Below are 20,363 nucleotides of genomic sequence, written 5' to 3' on the forward strand. Positions count from 1 at the left end.
GTTTTGTAAATAAAAGTAGCGTCAATTGTAAATAATGCTCCCCACTGTCAATGTATAGTTTGAAGACCATTCCGCAATTCGGATAGCTGTGGGCGTGAGTCTGTTAGGTAGGGTGCAATGGAGCAGCGGGACATATTTATTTATGTTTTAAAACTGTCGCACTCAGGGTCAGGTTAAAAGTAGAGGGAACTACACCTACGTGTCACACTAAATTAAAGTGATAGGCCCGGGACGTGCCTAAGAGGAGGAGGGTGCAGTGTTGCAGAAATGAGGATTGTGTTTTTTTTATTGTGTTGTATTGTATTGTAAATTGTTATGAATTATTGTTTAGTCTGAGCCCTCCTTGCTCCAGTGTGTATAAAGGTCAAAGGGCGTTCCGGTAGTTAATTCCATAAAGCATACATTGAAGGACACTATAATACCCTTGTTCAGTAGTTTATTTCCTTATTATGTGTATCAGGGTAAGGCCTTGTCTTCCATTAAAATGACACTCCATTGCACCAAGTGAAATAGATAGATTCCTTTCATTCCCCATTCCCACTCCCAAAACTTCCATTGCCAAGCCTCAATTTCCAGCTACATCCCATTCCAAGTCTCCATTGCCAACTGCACTGGGCAGTTTGCCAGTTTGTTACAGCTGTGGGTTGTTTTCGCTCCAAAACCACCATTGAACATGTGCTCGGGTCGGGGAAGAAAGGCGTGCCCGCCCGTCGTCATCAAGGGCGGAGCCAGAGGGTCGCGCGACCAACCAGGCCCGAGGTGAGCACACCAATGGGCGTGTCCTGAAGGCCGGCAGCTTAATCGCCGGAGGCGCTATAAAGGCGCGCGCGCAAGAAGTTGGAGAGAGCGGAGTTGTGTGGTTTTGGTCAGAGCGGGGGTTGGTCGTCAGTGGTGGTCAGTGGTTGCGTTGAGTTGTCAGTGGTGAGGGGTGATTGGACCAAGCAAGAGAGGAAGAGTTGGACTAAGCAAGAGAGAAAGAGTCCTGGAGTTAGTGAGAGAGGGAGAGAGAACCCGTCACGCCAGACCCCCCACCACCAGCAGCGTTGGCTTGGCTCCACCAAGCAGCTCCGACCCGTTACCCCGCGCACACGACAGGATCGGTGGCATCGGCGGCCGTCGAGGTCCAGCCCGACGTCCCGTGCGGGATCAAGCTCCAGCCAGCCCCGGACCTTCCTCTCCCTCCAGCCATCCACCTCCAGCCAGTCCTGCCTTTCCATCCTTTTGGTGTATGTGAGTTTGTTCTGTTTGTTTTGTCCCTGGGTAATTAATTAAGACTGCATAGATAAGCCAGCGATTTTCACTGTGTCCTTCTGGTCCGTCCCTCTGTCTATATTATTTTCTTATCTTTCCTTCTCCTTGGTTTCTTTGAGCCTGTAAATAGTAATAAATAGTAATCGTATTTCAAACCTTTTTGCCTTCGTCTTCCTCTTCTTCACATCTGTGTCGTCTTTGTCTTTTCCCTCATTGAATAGCTGTGGCGCGATCTGGCCAACGTTCAGGGGATCGGGTGAGTCGGGAAAAACTGTTCGGCCGCGGCGCCTCCGCTCGGCAAACAACATCTTATCCGCGGACCATAACAATATATACCTGTCAGCAATGGGTGTGGCTGAAACAACCGAATCCACTAATTAGAAGGGGTGTCCGCATACTTTTGGTCATGTAGTGTATATGAAGTTTCAGATTTTTTGCATAAGGATTTTGATTCAACCAATTATAGCTGGGATACCACTTCACTGATGACATCATCGTTATCACCCTGTATACTCCATATACTATACTGTTGCGGAATATGCCAAGTTTCTAAAAAATTTCCGTTGAGCGGTTTCGGATAAAAATATGTCCAAATTTTTTCCCCTTAATCCAATATGCCTGCCTACCATATGACCTATGACGTCAGAGTTATCAATAACACATTCTCCGTGGAGAGTTCCTCTTCTGTTTTTAGGTTTTGCATCGATCGGACAAGAGGTTGGACATTTTTAAATCGAAAATATATGGACGCGGGGACACACACAGACACACAAATAGACAGACAGACACACACACATCTCGTTTTTTCATTTCTGTTCCTCACAATTCTATCCCTCTCTTTCATACACACACACACACGCACACACACACACACGCACACACACACACACACACACACACACACACTTAATTAATTGTACAGTATCGGTTGTTCCTAAACTTAAATAATTTAAAGGATTGTTGTAAATGATGTTAATTTTACAACATCCCATATTCAACTTTATTTAAATTTTAAACCTCAAACATAGTTCCTCCACCTAAAGCAAGAACCTTAACCCGTAAGCAACTGACTAGTTTCCCGAGTGCATGGATCATCAGCTGGGCACCGTTCTTCCTCGAGGTTTCAATCCTTTCAGCCCAGGACCTCTCCAAACGGCGGATCCACAACCTCGATCATGGATCCACATCAATTGATGGTAAATCAGTGGATCCACAACCTCAGTTGCGTCCAGGCAGTCAGTCAACCCATCAATGCAACATCACTTATTCCAACTTTACTTGCAATAGGATTTAATGTGTTATTGTAGCGGTTACCGCTGGATGCACACAATCGCCTTGCACCGGCCAGAACACGGCCAGACGCGCCTCTCCCGGGCATGCCCGGACTCACTGTTCCCGGGCATGCCCGAACCTCCCGGGCACGCCCAGTCTCGTCTTTCCCGGGCATGCCCGCTCTCGCCTTTCCAGGGCTCGCCCAGAGCGTCCGGGCATGCCCGCTATCGCCTTTCCAGGGCTCGCCCAGAGCGTCCGGGCATGCCCGCTATCGCCTTTCCAGGGCTCGCCCAGAGCGCCCGGGCACGCCCAGCCTCGACTTGCCAGGCCGCAGCCAAACACGCCCGGGCAGGTCCAGACTCGCCTTTCCAAGGCTCGCCCTTGACACCCGGGCATGCCCGGTATAGCTTTTGCCGGGCAAACTTCCCGACATAAATGTGTATATATATTGCTGCCCGAAAAACGGGCTTGTCAGAATACCTGAGCTGTTTTGTTTCAATAAAGCAACTCGGACGAATTCCGTCTTTGGTCGCGTCAATTCTTTCGACTCGCATTGGAGCGCAGTTCCTTCATTGGTGACCTACCGAAATGGATACGGCAGTGACGTTTAAACTGCCTACCTTCTGGGAGGCTCACGCGGCTGTTTGGTTCGCTCAGGCGGACTCTCAGTTCGCCCTGCGAGGCATCACCGCGGACGACACCCGCTTCCACCATGTTGTGGCGGCGCTTGGTTCCGCCACCGCGGCCCGCGCCTTGAGCCTCCTCGAGCACCCGCCGGCTGCTGACAAATACGACGCGCTGAAGACACTCCTCCTCGACGCTTTCGCCCTCTCACCGGCAGCACGCGCACGGCGCCTGCTCGCTCTGCCCGAGCTCGGCGACATGCGCCCGTCAGAGCGCATGGACTATATGCTCTCGTTGCTCGGTGAGCACTCTCCGGATTTTCTGTTCCGCGAGCTGTTCCTTCGCCAGCTGCCTCACCCGGTACGCCTCGCCCTGGCTGGCACGTTGATCACGGATTCCCGCGCCCTCGCCAGGGAAGCCGATAAGATCTCCTCGACGGGCCAGCACATCGGCGCGGTTACCTGGAGCCCGCCGCCGTCCGAGGCGACGCCCACGACACCCGAGCGCCCTGCGCGGTTGGAGGCCGAACTGCCGGTGCAACTGGCGGCCGCCACGCCGCACCGCCCGCTTCCAACACGACGGCCGGGGCCTCCACCTGACCGGGCGTGGTGTTATTACCACGCCAGGTTCGGACACAAGGCTCGGACGTGCCGGGCCCCGTGCACTTTCGGCAGGTCGGGAAACGGCCGGGCCGGCGTTCATTCCCAGCCATGAGCACCGGCCACTCGGGCAACTTGCTGTTTATTCGGGACAAAGCGTCTGGGCGGCATTTCCTGTGTGACACCGGCGCCCAACTGAGCGTCATACCCGCCTCCGAGCAGGACAGGCGGGACGCCGTTTGCGGCCCCTCTTTGGTCGCTGCTAATGGCTCGGCCATACGCACTTTCGGCCCACGCGTCGTCACCCTCTGCTTCGGCAGCCAGCGTTTTCAATGGACTTTTGTGACCGCCTGCATCCCCATGGCTTTGCTGGGCGCCGACTTCCTCTGCGCGCACGGGCTGCTGGTCGACGTCAAACGTCGTCGCCTTGTCAATGCCGAGACCTTCAGCTCCCTGGCGTGCACGATGAGCAGCTCCACGCCGACCGAACTGGCGTGCGCCCTCCCGGCAGCGAACGAGTTCGCTCGCCTGCTCGCGGAATTCCCAGCCCTCATGCGGCCGACGTTTTCGGCCGTCGCGGTGCGGCACGGGATCGAGCACCACATACCCACTACGGGCCCGCCGGTCTACGCCAGGGCCCGCCGCCTCGACCCGGCCAAGCTCGCCGTGGCGAAGGCCGAGTTTGACGCGTTGGAACACCTCGGCATCGTGCGGCGCTCCGATAGCGCGTGGGCCTCGCCACTGCACATCGTGCCAAAGCCGGGGGGTGGATGGCGCCTGTGTGGCGACTACCGCTGTCTCAACGACGCTACCACCCCCGACAGGTACCCGATCCCGCATATTCAGGACTTTTCCGCCCGTTTGGCGGGACGGGTCATCTTTTCGAAAATTGACCTGATACAGGGCTACCACCAGGTACCTGTCCGGGCGGCCGACGTCCCGAAGACGGCCGTCATCATGCTGTTCGGCCTGTTCGAATTTTTGCGGATGCCGGTTGGCCTCAAGAACGCGGCCCAGGCGTTCCAGCGCTTGATGGACGGCGTGCTGCGCGACCTGCCGTTTCTTTTTGTCTACCTGGACGATATCCTCGTCGCCAGCACGTCCCGCGCCGAGCACCTCCCCCACCTCCGAACACTGTTCGGTCGCCTCAGCGAGCACGGCTTAATTGTCAACCCGGTCAAATGCCACTTCGGCGCGACGACCGTTGACTTTTTGGGCCACCGCATCACCAAGACCGGGGCCGTGCCGCTGCCGACCAAGGTCGAGGCCATCACCACGTTCCCGCATCCCCGTTCCATCAAGGCCCTCCAAGAGTTCCTCGGCATGGTGAATTTTTATCACCGATTCGTGCCCCGCGCTGCTCAGCTCATGCGGCCCCTTTACGAGGCCCTTCGGGGCAAGCCGGCCAAGCATGACATTGTTTAGTCCGCGGCCATGGACGCAGCCTTCGCCAGCGCCAAATGGGCCCTCGCCGACACAACGCTGCTGGCTCACCCGGTGCTCAACGCGCCCATCGCCCTCACTACGGACGCCTCCAACTACGCGGTGGGCGCCGTCCATGAGCAATGGGTGGACGGGGTTTGGCAGCCACTCGCTTTTTTCAGCCGGCAACTCCGGCCGAACGAGTTAAACTACAGCACGTTTGACCGCGAGCTGCTCGGGCTATTCCTGGCCGTTCGCCATTTCCGGCACCTCCTGGAGGGCCGCCCGTTCACGGCTTTCGTCGACCACAAGCCGTTGGTCTACGCAATGGCTAAGGTCACGGAGCCGTGGTCGGCCCGCCAGCAGCGCCACCTCTCCACCGTGTCGGAGTTCACCACGGACATCCGGCACGTCGCCGGCAAAGACAACGCCGTGGCCGACTGTCTTTCTCGGGCCAGCGCGAACGCGGTCCACCTCGGCGTGGACTTCGCGCTCATGGCGGCCGACCAGACCACCGACGCCTCGGTGCAGGCACTCCGTGCGGCGGACACGGGCCTCCGCCTGGCCGACATTCCCTTCGCGGGCACCGTCCTGCTCTGCAACGTCTCCCAGGGCCAGCCTCGCCCCATCGTGCCCGTTTCCTGGCTGCGCCGCATCTTCGCCTCCATCCACGGCCTTTCTCACCCGGGCCGGAAAGCTTCTCAGAAGCTGGTGTCGGCGCGTTTCGTCTGGCACGGCCTTTGACGAAACATCCGCGACTGGGCCAACGCCTGCACGGCCTGCCAGCGGGTCAAGGTCCACCGCCACACCCAGGCCCCGCTGGCACCTTTCGCTGTGCCTGAACGGCGTTTCGACCACGTCCACGTGGACCTGGTGAGTCCCCTGCCCCCCTCGCGGGGGTTCACCCACCTGATCACCATGGTGGACAGGACCACCAGGTGGCCGGAGGCTGTGCCCCTCGCCTCCACCACCACCGCCGACGTGGCGCAGGCGTTCATCGCCACCTGGGTCGCGTGCTTCGGCGCACCAGCGGACATCTCGTCCGACCGCGGCCCACAGTTCACGTCTGAGCTTTGGGGCGCGGTCGCCCGTTCGTTGGGGGTCACGCTGCACCGCACCACGGCCTACCACCCCCAAGCCAACGGGTTGTGCGAGCGGTTTCACCACTCCATGAAGGCCGCACTCATGGCCGGCCTTCAGGACGACGGTTGGGCCGACCGGCTGCCGTGGGTCCTTTTGGGCCTTCGCACGGCCCCCAAGGAAGACCTCCAGGCGTCCGCCGCCGAGCTCGTCTACGGCCAGCCGCTCCGCGTCCCGGGCGAATTCGTGCCCGACGCTACCAGTCCCTGGTCCGCCGCTCGCCAGCGCTCGGACCTCCAGGAGGCCGCCCGACGATTTGCCCCCGTGCCGACGTCCCGCCACGGTGGTCCCCAGTCCTACGTCCCCCCGGCGCTTCGCACAGTGGAGTACGTCTTTGTGTGTCATGACGCGCACCGGGGGCCACTCCGGCCGCCGTACGACGGGCCCTTCCGGGTCCTGCAACGGGGCGACAAGTCTTTCATCGTCGACTCCGGCGGCCGGCCGGACCGGATTTCTGTGGACCGCCTCAAACCGGCGCACATGGACGTCGACCGACCACCACGGTTGGCCCTTCCTCCGCGCTGAGGCCGCCCCCCGTCCACAGTTCCCCCCGCTCGACCACCCACCACCACGTCGGACCCCTCCCCACGACCCTCCAGGGGTCGCTTCGGCCGGGTCATCCGGACCCCCCTTAAATTGACCCTGCCGGTGCAGGTCGATTCTGGAGGGGCGTGTGTAGCGGTTACTGCTGGATGCACACAATCGCCTTGCACCGGCCAGAACACGGCCAGACGCGCCTCTCCCGGGCATGCCCGGACTCACTGTTCCCGGGCACGCCCGAACCTCCCGGGCACGCCCGGTCTCGTCTTTCCCGGGCATGCCCGCTCTCGCCTTTCCAGGGCTCGCCCAGAGCGTCCGGGCATGCCCGCTATCGCCTTTCCAGGGCTCGCCCAGAGCGCCCGGGCACGCCCAGCCTCGACTTGCCAGGCCGCAGCCAAACACGCCCGGGCAGGTCCAGACTCGCCTTTCCAAGGCTCGCTCTTGACACCCGGGCATGCCCGGTATAGCTTTTGCCGGGCAAACTTCCCGACATAAATGTGTATATATATTGCTGCCCGAAAAACGGGCTTGTCAGAATACCTGAGCTGTTTTGTTTCAATAAAGCAACTCGGACGAATTCCGTCTTTGGTCGCGTCAATTCTTTCGACTCGCGTTGGAGCGCAGTTCCTTCATTATCATATATTTATAACTTTCCTTATACACTCGATAATATGATAATATCATTAAATCATTCACATCTTACCCTTAAACACATCAATCGACCAAACAGCATGACCACACCACCTACCTTTCTATCAAACTCTATTTCGAATGTTCAAACTGTCATATATAACGGTTTTTGGCATGCTGCCGTATCCTAGCAACCACTGATTCCTAGCAACATTAATTTGTAGTATATTTAATTATTATATTGTACTGTATTTACATAAAGATCTCATGAAAAATATTATATTGTACTGTACTTGTATTATATTGTACTGTAATATAATATTATATTGTACACTTCGAATGTTCAAACTGTTGACACACAGACAGACAGGGGTGTTGCAATATTCTCGCATCCACTTCGGGGCGAGACTAAAGAAGCCATCTCCATGATACGTGTTTACAAAATTCAGAATGTTTAATCACACCCTCCCCTCCTACTCCACACCTTTTACCTCCATTAGCCCACTCTTCCTCCTCTTCCTCCTCCTCTTTTTCCTATTCACAAGCTTTTCCTTTATACATCTTCTTACCGAGTTATTCCATACTAGCAACGGTACCTGCCTATGGGCGGGGCTTCAATTGGGAGGCCCAAATGAAAAGGCAAAATATCAGAAATTGAAGGTTTAAAAAATTTTAAACAATTTATATAAACATCCGTTAAATCATATCACACGCAAATAATCAAAATCTAAACAGTATTTGTAGAATTTCAATAAAAGTCACATCACTGTTCATATCAGTAAATATTATTCCATTGTGTTTGAAAAAACTGGAAAATTAAAAAAATTGGGAAAATTGGAAAATTTTGAAAAACAATATAGCCTATTTTACTCCAGGGGGTCCCAGGATTACCCACCCAAAATATCGTTGCGATCGGTTCAGCCGTTTTTGCGGTACCTGGGAACAGACGGACAGACGGACGGACAGGCAGACGGACATTTTGTGGATTATAGTAAGATAACTCCCTGTACATCCATAATCTTTAGTCACATAGTTAGAGTCCTAAATTCCCACATCATCACACATTCATGGCAAATTAATCTGTGCATCTCATTGAGACCTTCCCAGCACTCCTGCAACAGGTCAAGAAAAATAATTAAAGACTTGCCTCTTTCTGTTTTTTAATTTATTAGTATTTATTTGTGTATGATCAGGCTCACCTGGATATATGTTGCACAGGTTGGTCAGAAGGTGGTGCCTTTGGGAACTGGAACGTGATAGATATGAAGGAAAGTGACTTCAACTGCGAAGCCATTGGTGGGATTAATGCGTCAATCAGAGGTTATTATGGAACTTTGCCCTCTGACAGACCTGCCTCGTTTGGACAACCTCGGCCTAAATGCAGACCGTTTATCTATATCTGGTACACTCAAGGTGAGGATCAACACTTGTGTCGGTACTGGTGCCCGAAAAATAATCATCTGTTTTGAGTGAAGTCTTAGTCTGACAAAATATTATCCAGCTTTCTTACAAATGATTACATCATGGAATGTCCATGTAACAAAAGAGACATTCCTACTGTTTCACATCCAGGACATTACTTTAATGTAGTAGATTCTCGAACTTCCACGGTGACCATCAATACAACAGACATTCCAGTTGGAAAGCAATCCATGCAGCTGCTTGTGCTTTGGCAACTGCGTCCTCGATTGTTAAAGCTACTGACCAACCAAACAACAAACTATATCATCACAGGTATGCCCAGGTTCACAGCTACAGGAGACTAGTTACAGCAGACAAGACTTACCATTGGTCATCCTGATATGAAATCCTGACATGTTGGAACCTGTAGAACTATGTTAGAGCTTTTTGTATACTTTCTCTTTTTATTTTTGGCTCACCTGGAACGTAGTTCCGGGGAGCTTATGGGATGGTGCGTCATCCATCCGTCAGTCTGTCCGTCAGTCCGTAAACACTTGCAACTTCTTCTCTGAAACCGCTGATGGGATTGTGACCAAACTTGGCACAAATTATATTTGGTATGTTGCAACACAAGTTTATTCACGGCATTAAAGTGGTTTAAGGGGGGTCTTATCGTGGTCTATGGGGGTCTACTAGGGGTCAAAGTGGATCCAAAATAGGAATTTGCTTTTTCCTTAGAAACTACACACACTTTTGATGAAAATTGATCACCACCTTCATCACCCGTGATGTACCAAAGTTTATTCACGGAATTAAGAAAATCGGGCCCTAATGGGATCTACGGGGTGGGGGGAAGGATGGAGGAATTGCCCCCTCCCCCTCAAAAATTGGTATTTGCTTTCTTTTCAGAAACTACACATACAATTCCCATGAAACTTGACCGCAACATTCCATTCATCACCCGCGATGTAGCAACGTTTTTCACGGCATTTAAAAAATCGGGGTCTAAGGTGGTCTACGGGGAGTTGCCCTCCAAAATAGGTATTTGCTTTCTTCTCAGAAACTACAAACACAATTTCGATGAAACTTGACCACAACCTTCACCACCCATGATGTACCACAGTTTGTTCACTGCATAAGAAAAAAATCGGGGCCTAAGTGGGTCTACGGGGCCAGGAGGGGTGGTTGCCCCCCAAAATAGGTATTTTTTTGTTTTATGATTACGTTAGTATGATTGTACATGCTACCATGTCTTCTAGCAACCATTGAAATTGGTTTAAAATACCGTGATACTGTTTAAAATACCTTTAGTCAGTGTAGGATGCTGCTTTATTCTACCAGGTGAGCACCCAGGGGTATTGCCCCAATTTTTTCTTTACAAGATCAAGGGTCATGGAAGTCTGCAGGGACAAAGAATTCTGTTATAACTCTATCATAGCCTTGTAATTATGTTATAACATTGTGTGGAATTCTGTGAAAGCCAGAGGATATGTGCAATTCCAAACTCAGTGGACTGTCTTTACGAGAATAACTACTTCCACCTGTCTGAAAGGCCAGGGTTAAAAACTCCAGGCTGGCTGTCAGCAGTCCTGAGCTTTGCTTCCTTGCTGTTTACGGTCCAGGATTGATGGGCCAAATGGCCTCCTCCTTTGCCTAAGATTTCTTTGTATGCATTATACATCTTTGTTCTTTTCATGTGTGTATTGCTTTGCACCACATGATCCATTTTATGGTGATCTTGCTTGAATAGCATGAGAATGAATGAAAGAACGAATGAATTATTCATTTAAAAAAACAACGATGATGTGCAATATCATTTGTTGCCGATTGCTTGTTTCAGACAAGGTGCCTTTCATCGTTAAGCTATCACAAACTGGGGACAGAAGAGCAGATGACAACATCTTCATGGTGAACAAATCTGTGGTGTTTGATGTCATTTTGCACGACCCAAGCAATTATCTGCAGAATGCTAATATTACCTACTTCTGGGACTTTGGTGATGGCACAAGGAGGGTGGAGAACACATCAATCACAAACCACAGCTACAGCACTCTGGGATCATTCATGCCAAGCCTGTTCCTGGAAGCCATTATACCCACCCAGTGTGGAGTCCTAAATGCAACCATTCTGCCATTGACCGATTTCTTCGATGACAGCGCAGATGAACCCGGTATTTTTCCAACTGTTTTACTTGCTGAATGTTTCTTGGAAAGGTTCACATGGTGACTTTCAGATGGCAATCGTATGTTTACGTATCATCTACCTCTTTAATGAGCCGATACACACTGTGTAGTACCTGTAAAAGGGTTTCTTAAAGAATATCTCCATCAGGTGCCATTGATCACCCAAAGGTGGATCAAGAGGTTCCAAAAGGGGCCTTAAGGCTTAACTTTGATTTCATCTCGTCATGTAATTATCTTTGTGCACCAAACTCATTTCCTTTTTGTACACTTGTGTTAATGTGTTTGGCAAAAATGGCCGATTTTCATCATTCCCTCCCACTTTCCCTTTCCCATTTACTCCATATTCATCAAACAACCCACACACAATTCATTTCCTTTCTTCTCCCTCATCTCAAACTCTCCCAGTCATCCTCTCCATTCCCTCTCCATGGTCCTCTCATCCTCCTCACTACTTTCCAATGTTCATGTGATATACAAATAGTCCCTTAGAGTTATCCTGATGATTTACTTCATTTTAAGGAATATAACTGCAAAGGATGGTAATACAGCAATATGATTGTGTTAATGCTATTGTCAGACATGTTTGGCAGCTTAGCAAGCAACATGACGACAACAATGTCAACACCACCCATGCCAACCACCCCGGCGCCTCACTGCCAGGTTATCAGATATGGAAACTACAGCATCACCATGAATATTGTGGGTAAGTTCAAGTACAGTACGTCATATCAAAAAATATAACCGTCTCAACTCATTATTTGAAACTTCTACAGAAATCACAGCTCTGTGGTACCTTGATTCCATCTTAGTCGCATTATCTACAGTTTTGGACTAAGCTCAGTCTAAACATTTCATAGTCAGGCCACAACATTTCCCATCCAAACCAAAACATTTCCCATCCAAACCAAAACATTTCCTATCTCAACCAAGACACTTCCCATCCAAACCAAAACATTTCCCATCCCAACCAAAACATTTCCTATCTCAACCAAGACACTTCCCATCCAAACCAAAACATTTCCCATCCAAACCAAAACATTTCCCATCCAAACCAAAACATTTCCCATCCAAACCAAAACATTTCCCATCCAAACCAAAACATTTCCCATCGAAACCAAAACATTTCCCATCCAAACCAAAACATTTCCCATCCAAACCAAAACATTTCCCATCCAAACCAAAACATTTCCCATCCAAACCAAAACATTTCCCATCCAAACCAAAACATTTCCCATCCAAACCAAAACATTTCCCATCCAAACCAAAACATTTCCCATCCAAACCAAAACATTTCCTATCCAAACCAAATCATTTCCCATCCAAACCAAAACATTTCCCATTCAAACCAAAACATTTCCCATCCAAACCAAAACATTTCCTATCCAAACCAAATCATTTCCCATCCAAACCAAAACATTTCCCATCCAAACCAAAACATTTCCCATCCAAACCAAAACATTTCCCATCCAAACCAAAACATTTCCCATCCAAACCAAAACACTTCCCATCCAAACCAAAACATTTCCCATCCAAACCAAAACATTTCCCATCCAAACCAAAACATTTCCCATCCAAACCAAAACATTTCCCATCCAAACCAAAACATTTCCCATCCAAACCAAAACATTTCCCATCCAAACCAAAACATTTCCCATCCAAACCAAAACATTTCCCATCCAAACCAAAACATTTCCTATCCAAACCAAATCATTTCCCATCCAAACCAAAACATTTCCCATCCAAACCAAAACATTTCCCATCCAAACCAAAACATTTCCCATCCAAACCAAAACATTTCCCATCCAAACCAAAACACTTCCCATCCAAACCAAAACATTTCCCATCCAAACCAAAACATTTCCCATCCAAACCAAATCATTTCCCATCCAAACCAAAACATTTCCCATCCAAACCAAAACACTTCCCATCCAAACCAAAACACTTCCCATCCAAACCAAAACATTTCCCATCCAAACCAAAACATTTCCCATCCAAACCAAAACACTTCCCATCCAAACCAAAACATTTTCCATCCAAACGAAAACATTTCCCATCCAAACCAAATCATTTCCCATCCAAACCAAGACATTTCCCATCCAAACCAAATCATTTCCCATCCAAACCAAGACATTTCCCACCCAAACCAAAACATTTCCCATCCAAACCAAAACATTTCCCATCCAAACCAAGACACTTCCCATCCAAACCAAAACATTTCCCATCCAAACCAAAACATTTCCCATCCAAACCAAAACATTTCCCATCCAAACCAAAACATTTCCCATCCAAACCAAAACATTTCCCATCCAAACCAAAACACTTCCCATCCAAACCAAAACACTTCCGATCCAAACCAAGACATTTCCCATCCAAACCAAAACATTTCCCATCCAAACCAAAACATTTCCCATCCAAACCAAAACACTTCCTATCCAAACCAAAACACTTCCTATCCAAACCAAGACATTTCCCATCCAAACCAAAACATTTCCCATCCAAACCAAAACATTTCCCATCCAAACCAAAACATTTCCCATCCAAACCAAAACATTTCCCATCCAAACCAAAACATTTCCCATCCAAACCAAGACATTTCCTATCCAAACCAAGACATTTCCCATCCAAACCAAAACATTTCCTATCCAAACCAAAACATTTCCCATCCAAACCAAAACATTTCCCATCCAAACCAAGACATTTCCTATCCAAACCAAGACATTTCCCATCCAAACCAAAATACTTCCCATCCAAACCAAGACATTTCCCATCCAAACCAAGACATTTCCCATCCAAACCAAGACATTTCCCATCCAAACCAAAACATTTCCCATCCAAACCAAAACATTTCCCATCCAAACCAAGACATTTCCTATCCAAACCAAGACATTTCCTATCCAAACCAAGACATTTCCCATCCAAACCAAAACACTTCCCATCCAAACCAAGACATTTCCCATCCAAACCAAAACATTTCCCATCCAAACCAAAACATTTCCCATCCAAACCAAAACATTTCCCATCCAAACCAAGACATTTCCCATCCAAACCAAGACATTTCCCATCCAAACCAAAACATTTCCCATCCAAACCAAAACATTTCCCATCCAAACCAAAACACTTCCCATCCAAACCAAAACACTTCCCATCCAAACCAAGACATTTCCTATCCAAACCAAGACATTTCCTATCCAAACCAAGACATTTCCCATCCAAACCAAAACACTTCCCATCCAAACCAAGACATTTCCCATCCAAACCAAAACATTTCCCATCCAAACCAAAACATTTCCCATCCAAACCAAGACATTTCCCATCCAAACCAAGACATTTCCCATCCAAACCAAGACATTTCCCATCCAAACCAAAACATTTCCCATCCAAACCAAAACATTTCCCATCCAAACCAAAACACTTCCCATCCAAACCAAAACACTTCCCATCCAAACCAAAACATTTCCCATCCAAACCAAAACATTTCCCATCCAAACCAAAACACTTCCCATCCAAACCAAAACATTTTCCATCCAAACGAAAACATTTCCCATCCAAACCAAATCATTTCCCATCCAAACCAAGACATTTCCCATCCAAACCAAATCATTTCCCATCCAAACCAAGACATTTCCCACCCAAACCAAAACATTTCCCATCCAAACCAAAACATTTCCCATCCAAACCAAGACACTTCCCATCCAAACCAAAACATTTCCCATCCAAACCAAAACATTTCCCATCCAAACCAAAACATTTCCCATCCAAACCAAAACATTTCCCATCCAAACCAAAACATTTCCCATCCAAACCAAAACACTTCCCATCCAAACCAAAACACTTCCGATCCAAACCAAGACATTTCCCATCCAAACCAAAACATTTCCCATCCAAACCAAAACATTTCCCATCCAAACCAAAACACTTCCTATCCAAACCAAAACACTTCCTATCCAAACCAAGACATTTCCCATCCAAACCAAAACATTTCCCATCCAAACCAAAACATTTCCCATCCAAACCAAAACATTTCCCATCCAAACCAAAACATTTCCCATCCAAACCAAAACATTTCCCATCCAAACCAAGACATTTCCTATCCAAACCAAGACATTTCCCATCCAAACCAAAACATTTCCTATCCAAACCAAAACATTTCCCATCCAAACCAAAACATTTCCCATCCAAACCAAGACATTTCCTATCCAAACCAAGACATTTCCCATCCAAACCAAAATACTTCCCATCCAAACCAAGACATTTCCCATCCAAACCAAGACATTTCCCATCCAAACCAAGACATTTCCCATCCAAACCAAAACATTTCCCATCCAAACCAAAACATTTCCCATCCAAACCAAGACATTTCCTATCCAAACCAAGACATTTCCTATCCAAACCAAGACATTTCCCATCCAAACCAAAACACTTCCCATCCAAACCAAGACATTTCCCATCCAAACCAAAACATTTCCCATCCAAACCAAAACATTTCCCATCCAAACCAAAACATTTCCCATCCAAACCAAGACATTTCCCATCCAAACCAAGACATTTCCCATCCAAACCAAAACATTTCCCATCCAAACCAAAACATTTCCCATCCAAACCAAAACACTTCCCATCCAAACCAAAACACTTCCCATCCAAACCAAGACATTTCCTATCCAAACCAAGACATTTCCTATCCAAACCAAGACATTTCCCATCCAAACCAAAACACTTCCCATCCAAACCAAGACATTTCCCATCCAAACCAAAACATTTCCCATCCAAACCAAAACATTTCCCATCCAAACCAAAACATTTCCCATCCAAACCAAGACATTTCCCATCCAAACCAAGACACTTCCTATCCAAACCAAAACATTTCCCATCCAAACCAAAACATTTCCCATCCAAACCAAAACATTTCCCATCCAAACCAAAACATTTCCCATCCAAACCAAGACATTTCCTATCCAAACCAAGACATTTCCCATCCAAACCAAAACATTTCCTATCCAAACCAAAACATTTCCCATCCAAACCAAAACATTTCCCATCCAAACCAAGACATTTCCTATCCAAACCAAGACATTTCCCATCCAAACCAAAACACTTCCCATCCAAACCAAGACATTTCCCATCCAAACCAAGACATTTCCCATCCAAACCAAGACATTTCCCATCCAAACCAAAACATTTCCCATCCAAACCAAAACATTTCCCATCCAAACCAAGACATTTCCTATCCAAACCAAGACATTTCCTATCCAAACCAAGACATTTCCCATCCAAACCAAAACACTTCCCATCCAAACCAAGACATTTCCCATCCAAACCAAAACATTTCCCATCCAAACCAAAACATTTCCCATCCAAACCAAAACATTTCCCATCCAAACCAAGACATTTCCCATCCAAACCAAGACATTTCCCATCCAAACCAAAACATTTCCCATCCAAATCAAAACATTTCCCATCCCAATCAAAACATTTTCCATCCAAACCAAATCATTTCCCATCCAAACCAAAACATTTCCCATCCAAACCAAAACATTTCCCATCCAAACCAAAACATTTCCCATCCAAACCAAAACATTTCCCATCCAAACCAAGACATTTCCTATCCAAACCAAGACATTTCCTATCCAAACCAAGACATTTCCCATCCAAACCAAAACATTTCCCATCCAAACCAAAACATTTCCCATCCAAACCAAAACATTTCCCATCCAAACCAAAACATTTCCCATCCAAACCAAGACATTTCCTATCCAAACCAAGACATTTCCTATCCAAACCAAGACATTTCCCATCCAAACCAAAACACTTCCCATCCAAACCAAGACATTTCCCATCCAAACCAAAACATTTCCCATCCAAACCAAAACATTTCCCATCCAAACCAAAACATTTCCCATCCAAACCAAGACATTTCCCATCCAAACCAAGACATTTCCCATCCAAACCAAAACATTTCCCATCCAAACCAAAACATTTCCCATCCAAACCAAAACACTTCCCATCCAAACCAAAACACTTCCCATCCAAACCAAGACATTTCCTATCCAAACCAAAACATTTTCCATCCAAACCAAATCATTTCCCATCCAAACCAAAACATTTCCCATCCAAACCAAAACATTTCCCATCCAAACCAAAACATTTCCCATCCAAACCAAAACATTTCCCATCCAAACCAAGACATTTCCTATCCAAACCAAGACATTTCCTATCCAAACCAAGACATTTCCCATCCAAACCAAAACACTTCCCATCCAAACCAAGACATTTCCCATCCAAACCAAAACATTTCCCATCCAAACCAAAACATTTCCCATCCAAACCAAAACATTTCCCATCCAAACCAAGACATTTCCCATCCAAACCAAGACATTTCCCATCCAAACCAAAACATTTCCCATCCAAACCAAAACATTTCCCATCCAAACCAAAACACTTCCCATCCAAACCAAAACACTTCCCATCCAAACCAAGACATTTCCTATCCAAACCAAGACATTTCCTATCCAAACCAAGACATTTCCCATCCAAACCAAAACACTTCCCATCCAAACCAAGACATTTCCCATCCAAACCAAAACATTTCCCATCCAAACCAAAACATTTCCCATCCAAACCAAAACATTTCCCATCCAAACCAAGACATTTCCCATCCAAACCAAGACATTTCCCATCCAAACCAAGACATTTCCCATCCAAACCAAAACATTTCCCATCCAAACCAAAACATTTCCCATCCAAACCAAAACACTTCCCATCCAAACCAAAACACTTCCCATCCAAACCAAAACATTTCCCATCCAAACCAAAACATTTCCCATCCAAACCAAAACACTTCCCATCCAAACCAAAACATTTTCCATCCAAACGAAAACATTTCCCATCCAAACCAAATCATTTCCCATCCAAACCAAGACATTTCCCATCCAAACCAAATCATTTCCCATCCAAACCAAGACATTTCCCACCCAAACCAAAACATTTCCCATCCAAACCAAAACATTTCCCATCCAAACCAAGACACTTCCCATCCAAACCAAAACATTTCCCATCCAAACCAAAACATTTCCCATCCAAACCAAAACATTTCCCATCCAAACCAAAACATTTCCCATCCAAACCAAAACATTTCCCATCCAAACCAAAACACTTCCCATCCAAACCAAAACACTTCCGATCCAAACCAAGACATTTCCCATCCAAACCAAAACATTTCCCATCCAAACCAAAACATTTCCCATCCAAACCAAAACACTTCCTATCCAAACCAAAACACTTCCTATCCAAACCAAGACATTTCCCATCCAAACCAAAACATTTCCCATCCAAACCAAAACATTTCCCATCCAAACCAAAACATTTCCCATCCAAACCAAAACATTTCCCATCCAAACCAAAACATTTCCCATCCAAACCAAGACATTTCCTATCCAAACCAAGACATTTCCCATCCAAACCAAAACATTTCCTATCCAAACCAAAACATTTCCCATCCAAACCAAAACATTTCCCATCCAAACCAAGACATTTCCTATCCAAACCAAGACATTTCCCATCCAAACCAAAATACTTCCCATCCAAACCAAGACATTTCCCATCCAAACCAAGACATTTCCCATCCAAACCAAGACATTTCCCATCCAAACCAAAACATTTCCCATCCAAACCAAAACATTTCCCATCCAAACCAAGACATTTCCTATCCAAACCAAGACATTTCCTATCCAAACCAAGACATTTCCCATCCAAACCAAAACACTTCCCATCCAAACCAAGACATTTCCCATCCAAACCAAAACATTTCCCATCCAAACCAAAACATTTCCCATCCAAACCAAAACATTTCCCATCCAAACCAAGACATTTCCCATCCAAACCAAGACATTTCCCATCCAAACCAAAACATTTCCCATCCAAACCAAAACATTTCCCATCCAAACCAAAACACTTCCCATCCAAACCAAAACACTTCCCATCCAAACCAAGACATTTCCTATCCAAACCAAGACATTTCCTATCCAAACCAAGACATTTCCCATCCAAACCAAAACACTTCCCATCCAAACCAAGACATTTCCCATCCAAACCAAAACATTTCCCATCCAAACCAAAACATTTCCCATCCAAACCAAAACATTTCCCATCCAAACCAAGACATTTCCCATCCAAACCAAGACATTTCCCATCCAAACCAAGACATTTCCCATCCAAACCAAAACATTTCCCATCCAAACCAAAACATTTCCCATCCAAACCAAAACACTTCCCATCCAAACCAAAACACTTCCCATCCAAACCAAAACATTTCCCATCCAAACCAAAACATTTCCCATCCAAACCAAAACACTTCCCATCCAAACCAAAACATTTTCCATCCAAACGAAAACATTTCCCATCCAAACCAAATCATTTCCCATCCAAACCAAGACATTTCCCATCCAAACCAAATCATTTCCCATCCAAACCAAGACATTTCCCACCCAAACCAAAACATTTCCCATCCAAACCAAAACATTTCCCATCCAAACCAAGACACTTCCCATCCAAACCAAAACATTTCCCATCCAAACCAAAACATTTCCCATCCAAACCAAAACATTTCCCATCCAAACCAAAACATTTCCCATCCAAACCAAAACATTTCCCATCCAAACCAAAACACTTCCCATCCAAACCAAAACACTTCCGATCCAAACCAAGACATTTCCCATCCAAACCAAAACATTTCCCATCCAAACCAAAACATTTCCCATCCAAACCAAAACACTTCCTATCCAAACCAAAACACTTCCTATCCAAACCAAGACATTTCCCATCCAAACCAAAACATTTCCCATCCAAACCAAAACATTTCCCATCCAAACCAAAACATTTCCCATCCAAACCAAAACATTTCCCATCCAAACCAAAACATTTCCCATCCAAACCAAGACATTTCCTATCCAAACCAAGACATTTCCCATCCAAACCAAAACATTTCCTATCCAAACCAAAACATTTCCCATCCAAACCAAAACATTTCCCATCCAAACCAAGACATTTCCTATCCAAACCAAGACATTTCCCATCCAAACCAAAATACTTCCCATCCAAACCAAGACATTTCCCATCCAAACCAAGACATTTCCCATCCAAACCAAGACATTTCCCATCCAAACCAAAACATTTCCCATCCAAACCAAAACATTTCCCATCCAAACCAAGACATTTCCTATCCAAACCAAGACATTTCCTATCCAAACCAAGACATTTCCCATCCAAACCAAAACACTTCCCATCCAAACCAAGACATTTCCCATCC

The 20,363-nt window shown here is 46.9% G+C and overlaps 1 protein-coding gene across 1 annotated transcript in view; it reads left to right on the forward strand.

Moving 5' to 3' along the window:
* The window catches only part of LOC137429858 (protein QNR-71), a 58,961-nt gene that overhangs the window by 16,688 nt on the left and 21,910 nt on the right, over nucleotides 1–20,363 (forward strand). Inside the window, exons 4-7 of the mRNA XM_068120168.2 lie at nucleotides 8,697–8,891; nucleotides 9,051–9,212; nucleotides 10,720–11,049; nucleotides 11,640–11,765. Coding sequence (XP_067976269.2) covers nucleotides 8,697–8,891; nucleotides 9,051–9,212; nucleotides 10,720–11,049; nucleotides 11,640–11,765 — 813 coding nt within the window. The remainder of the gene's footprint in view (nucleotides 1–8,696; nucleotides 8,892–9,050; nucleotides 9,213–10,719; nucleotides 11,050–11,639; nucleotides 11,766–20,363) is intronic.

Source organism: Myxine glutinosa, chromosome 6 (assembly GCF_964187855.1).
Source record: "Myxine glutinosa chromosome 6, kmMyxGlut1.1, whole genome shotgun sequence".
Classification (NCBI taxonomy): domain Eukaryota; kingdom Metazoa; phylum Chordata; class Myxini; order Myxiniformes; family Myxinidae; genus Myxine; species Myxine glutinosa.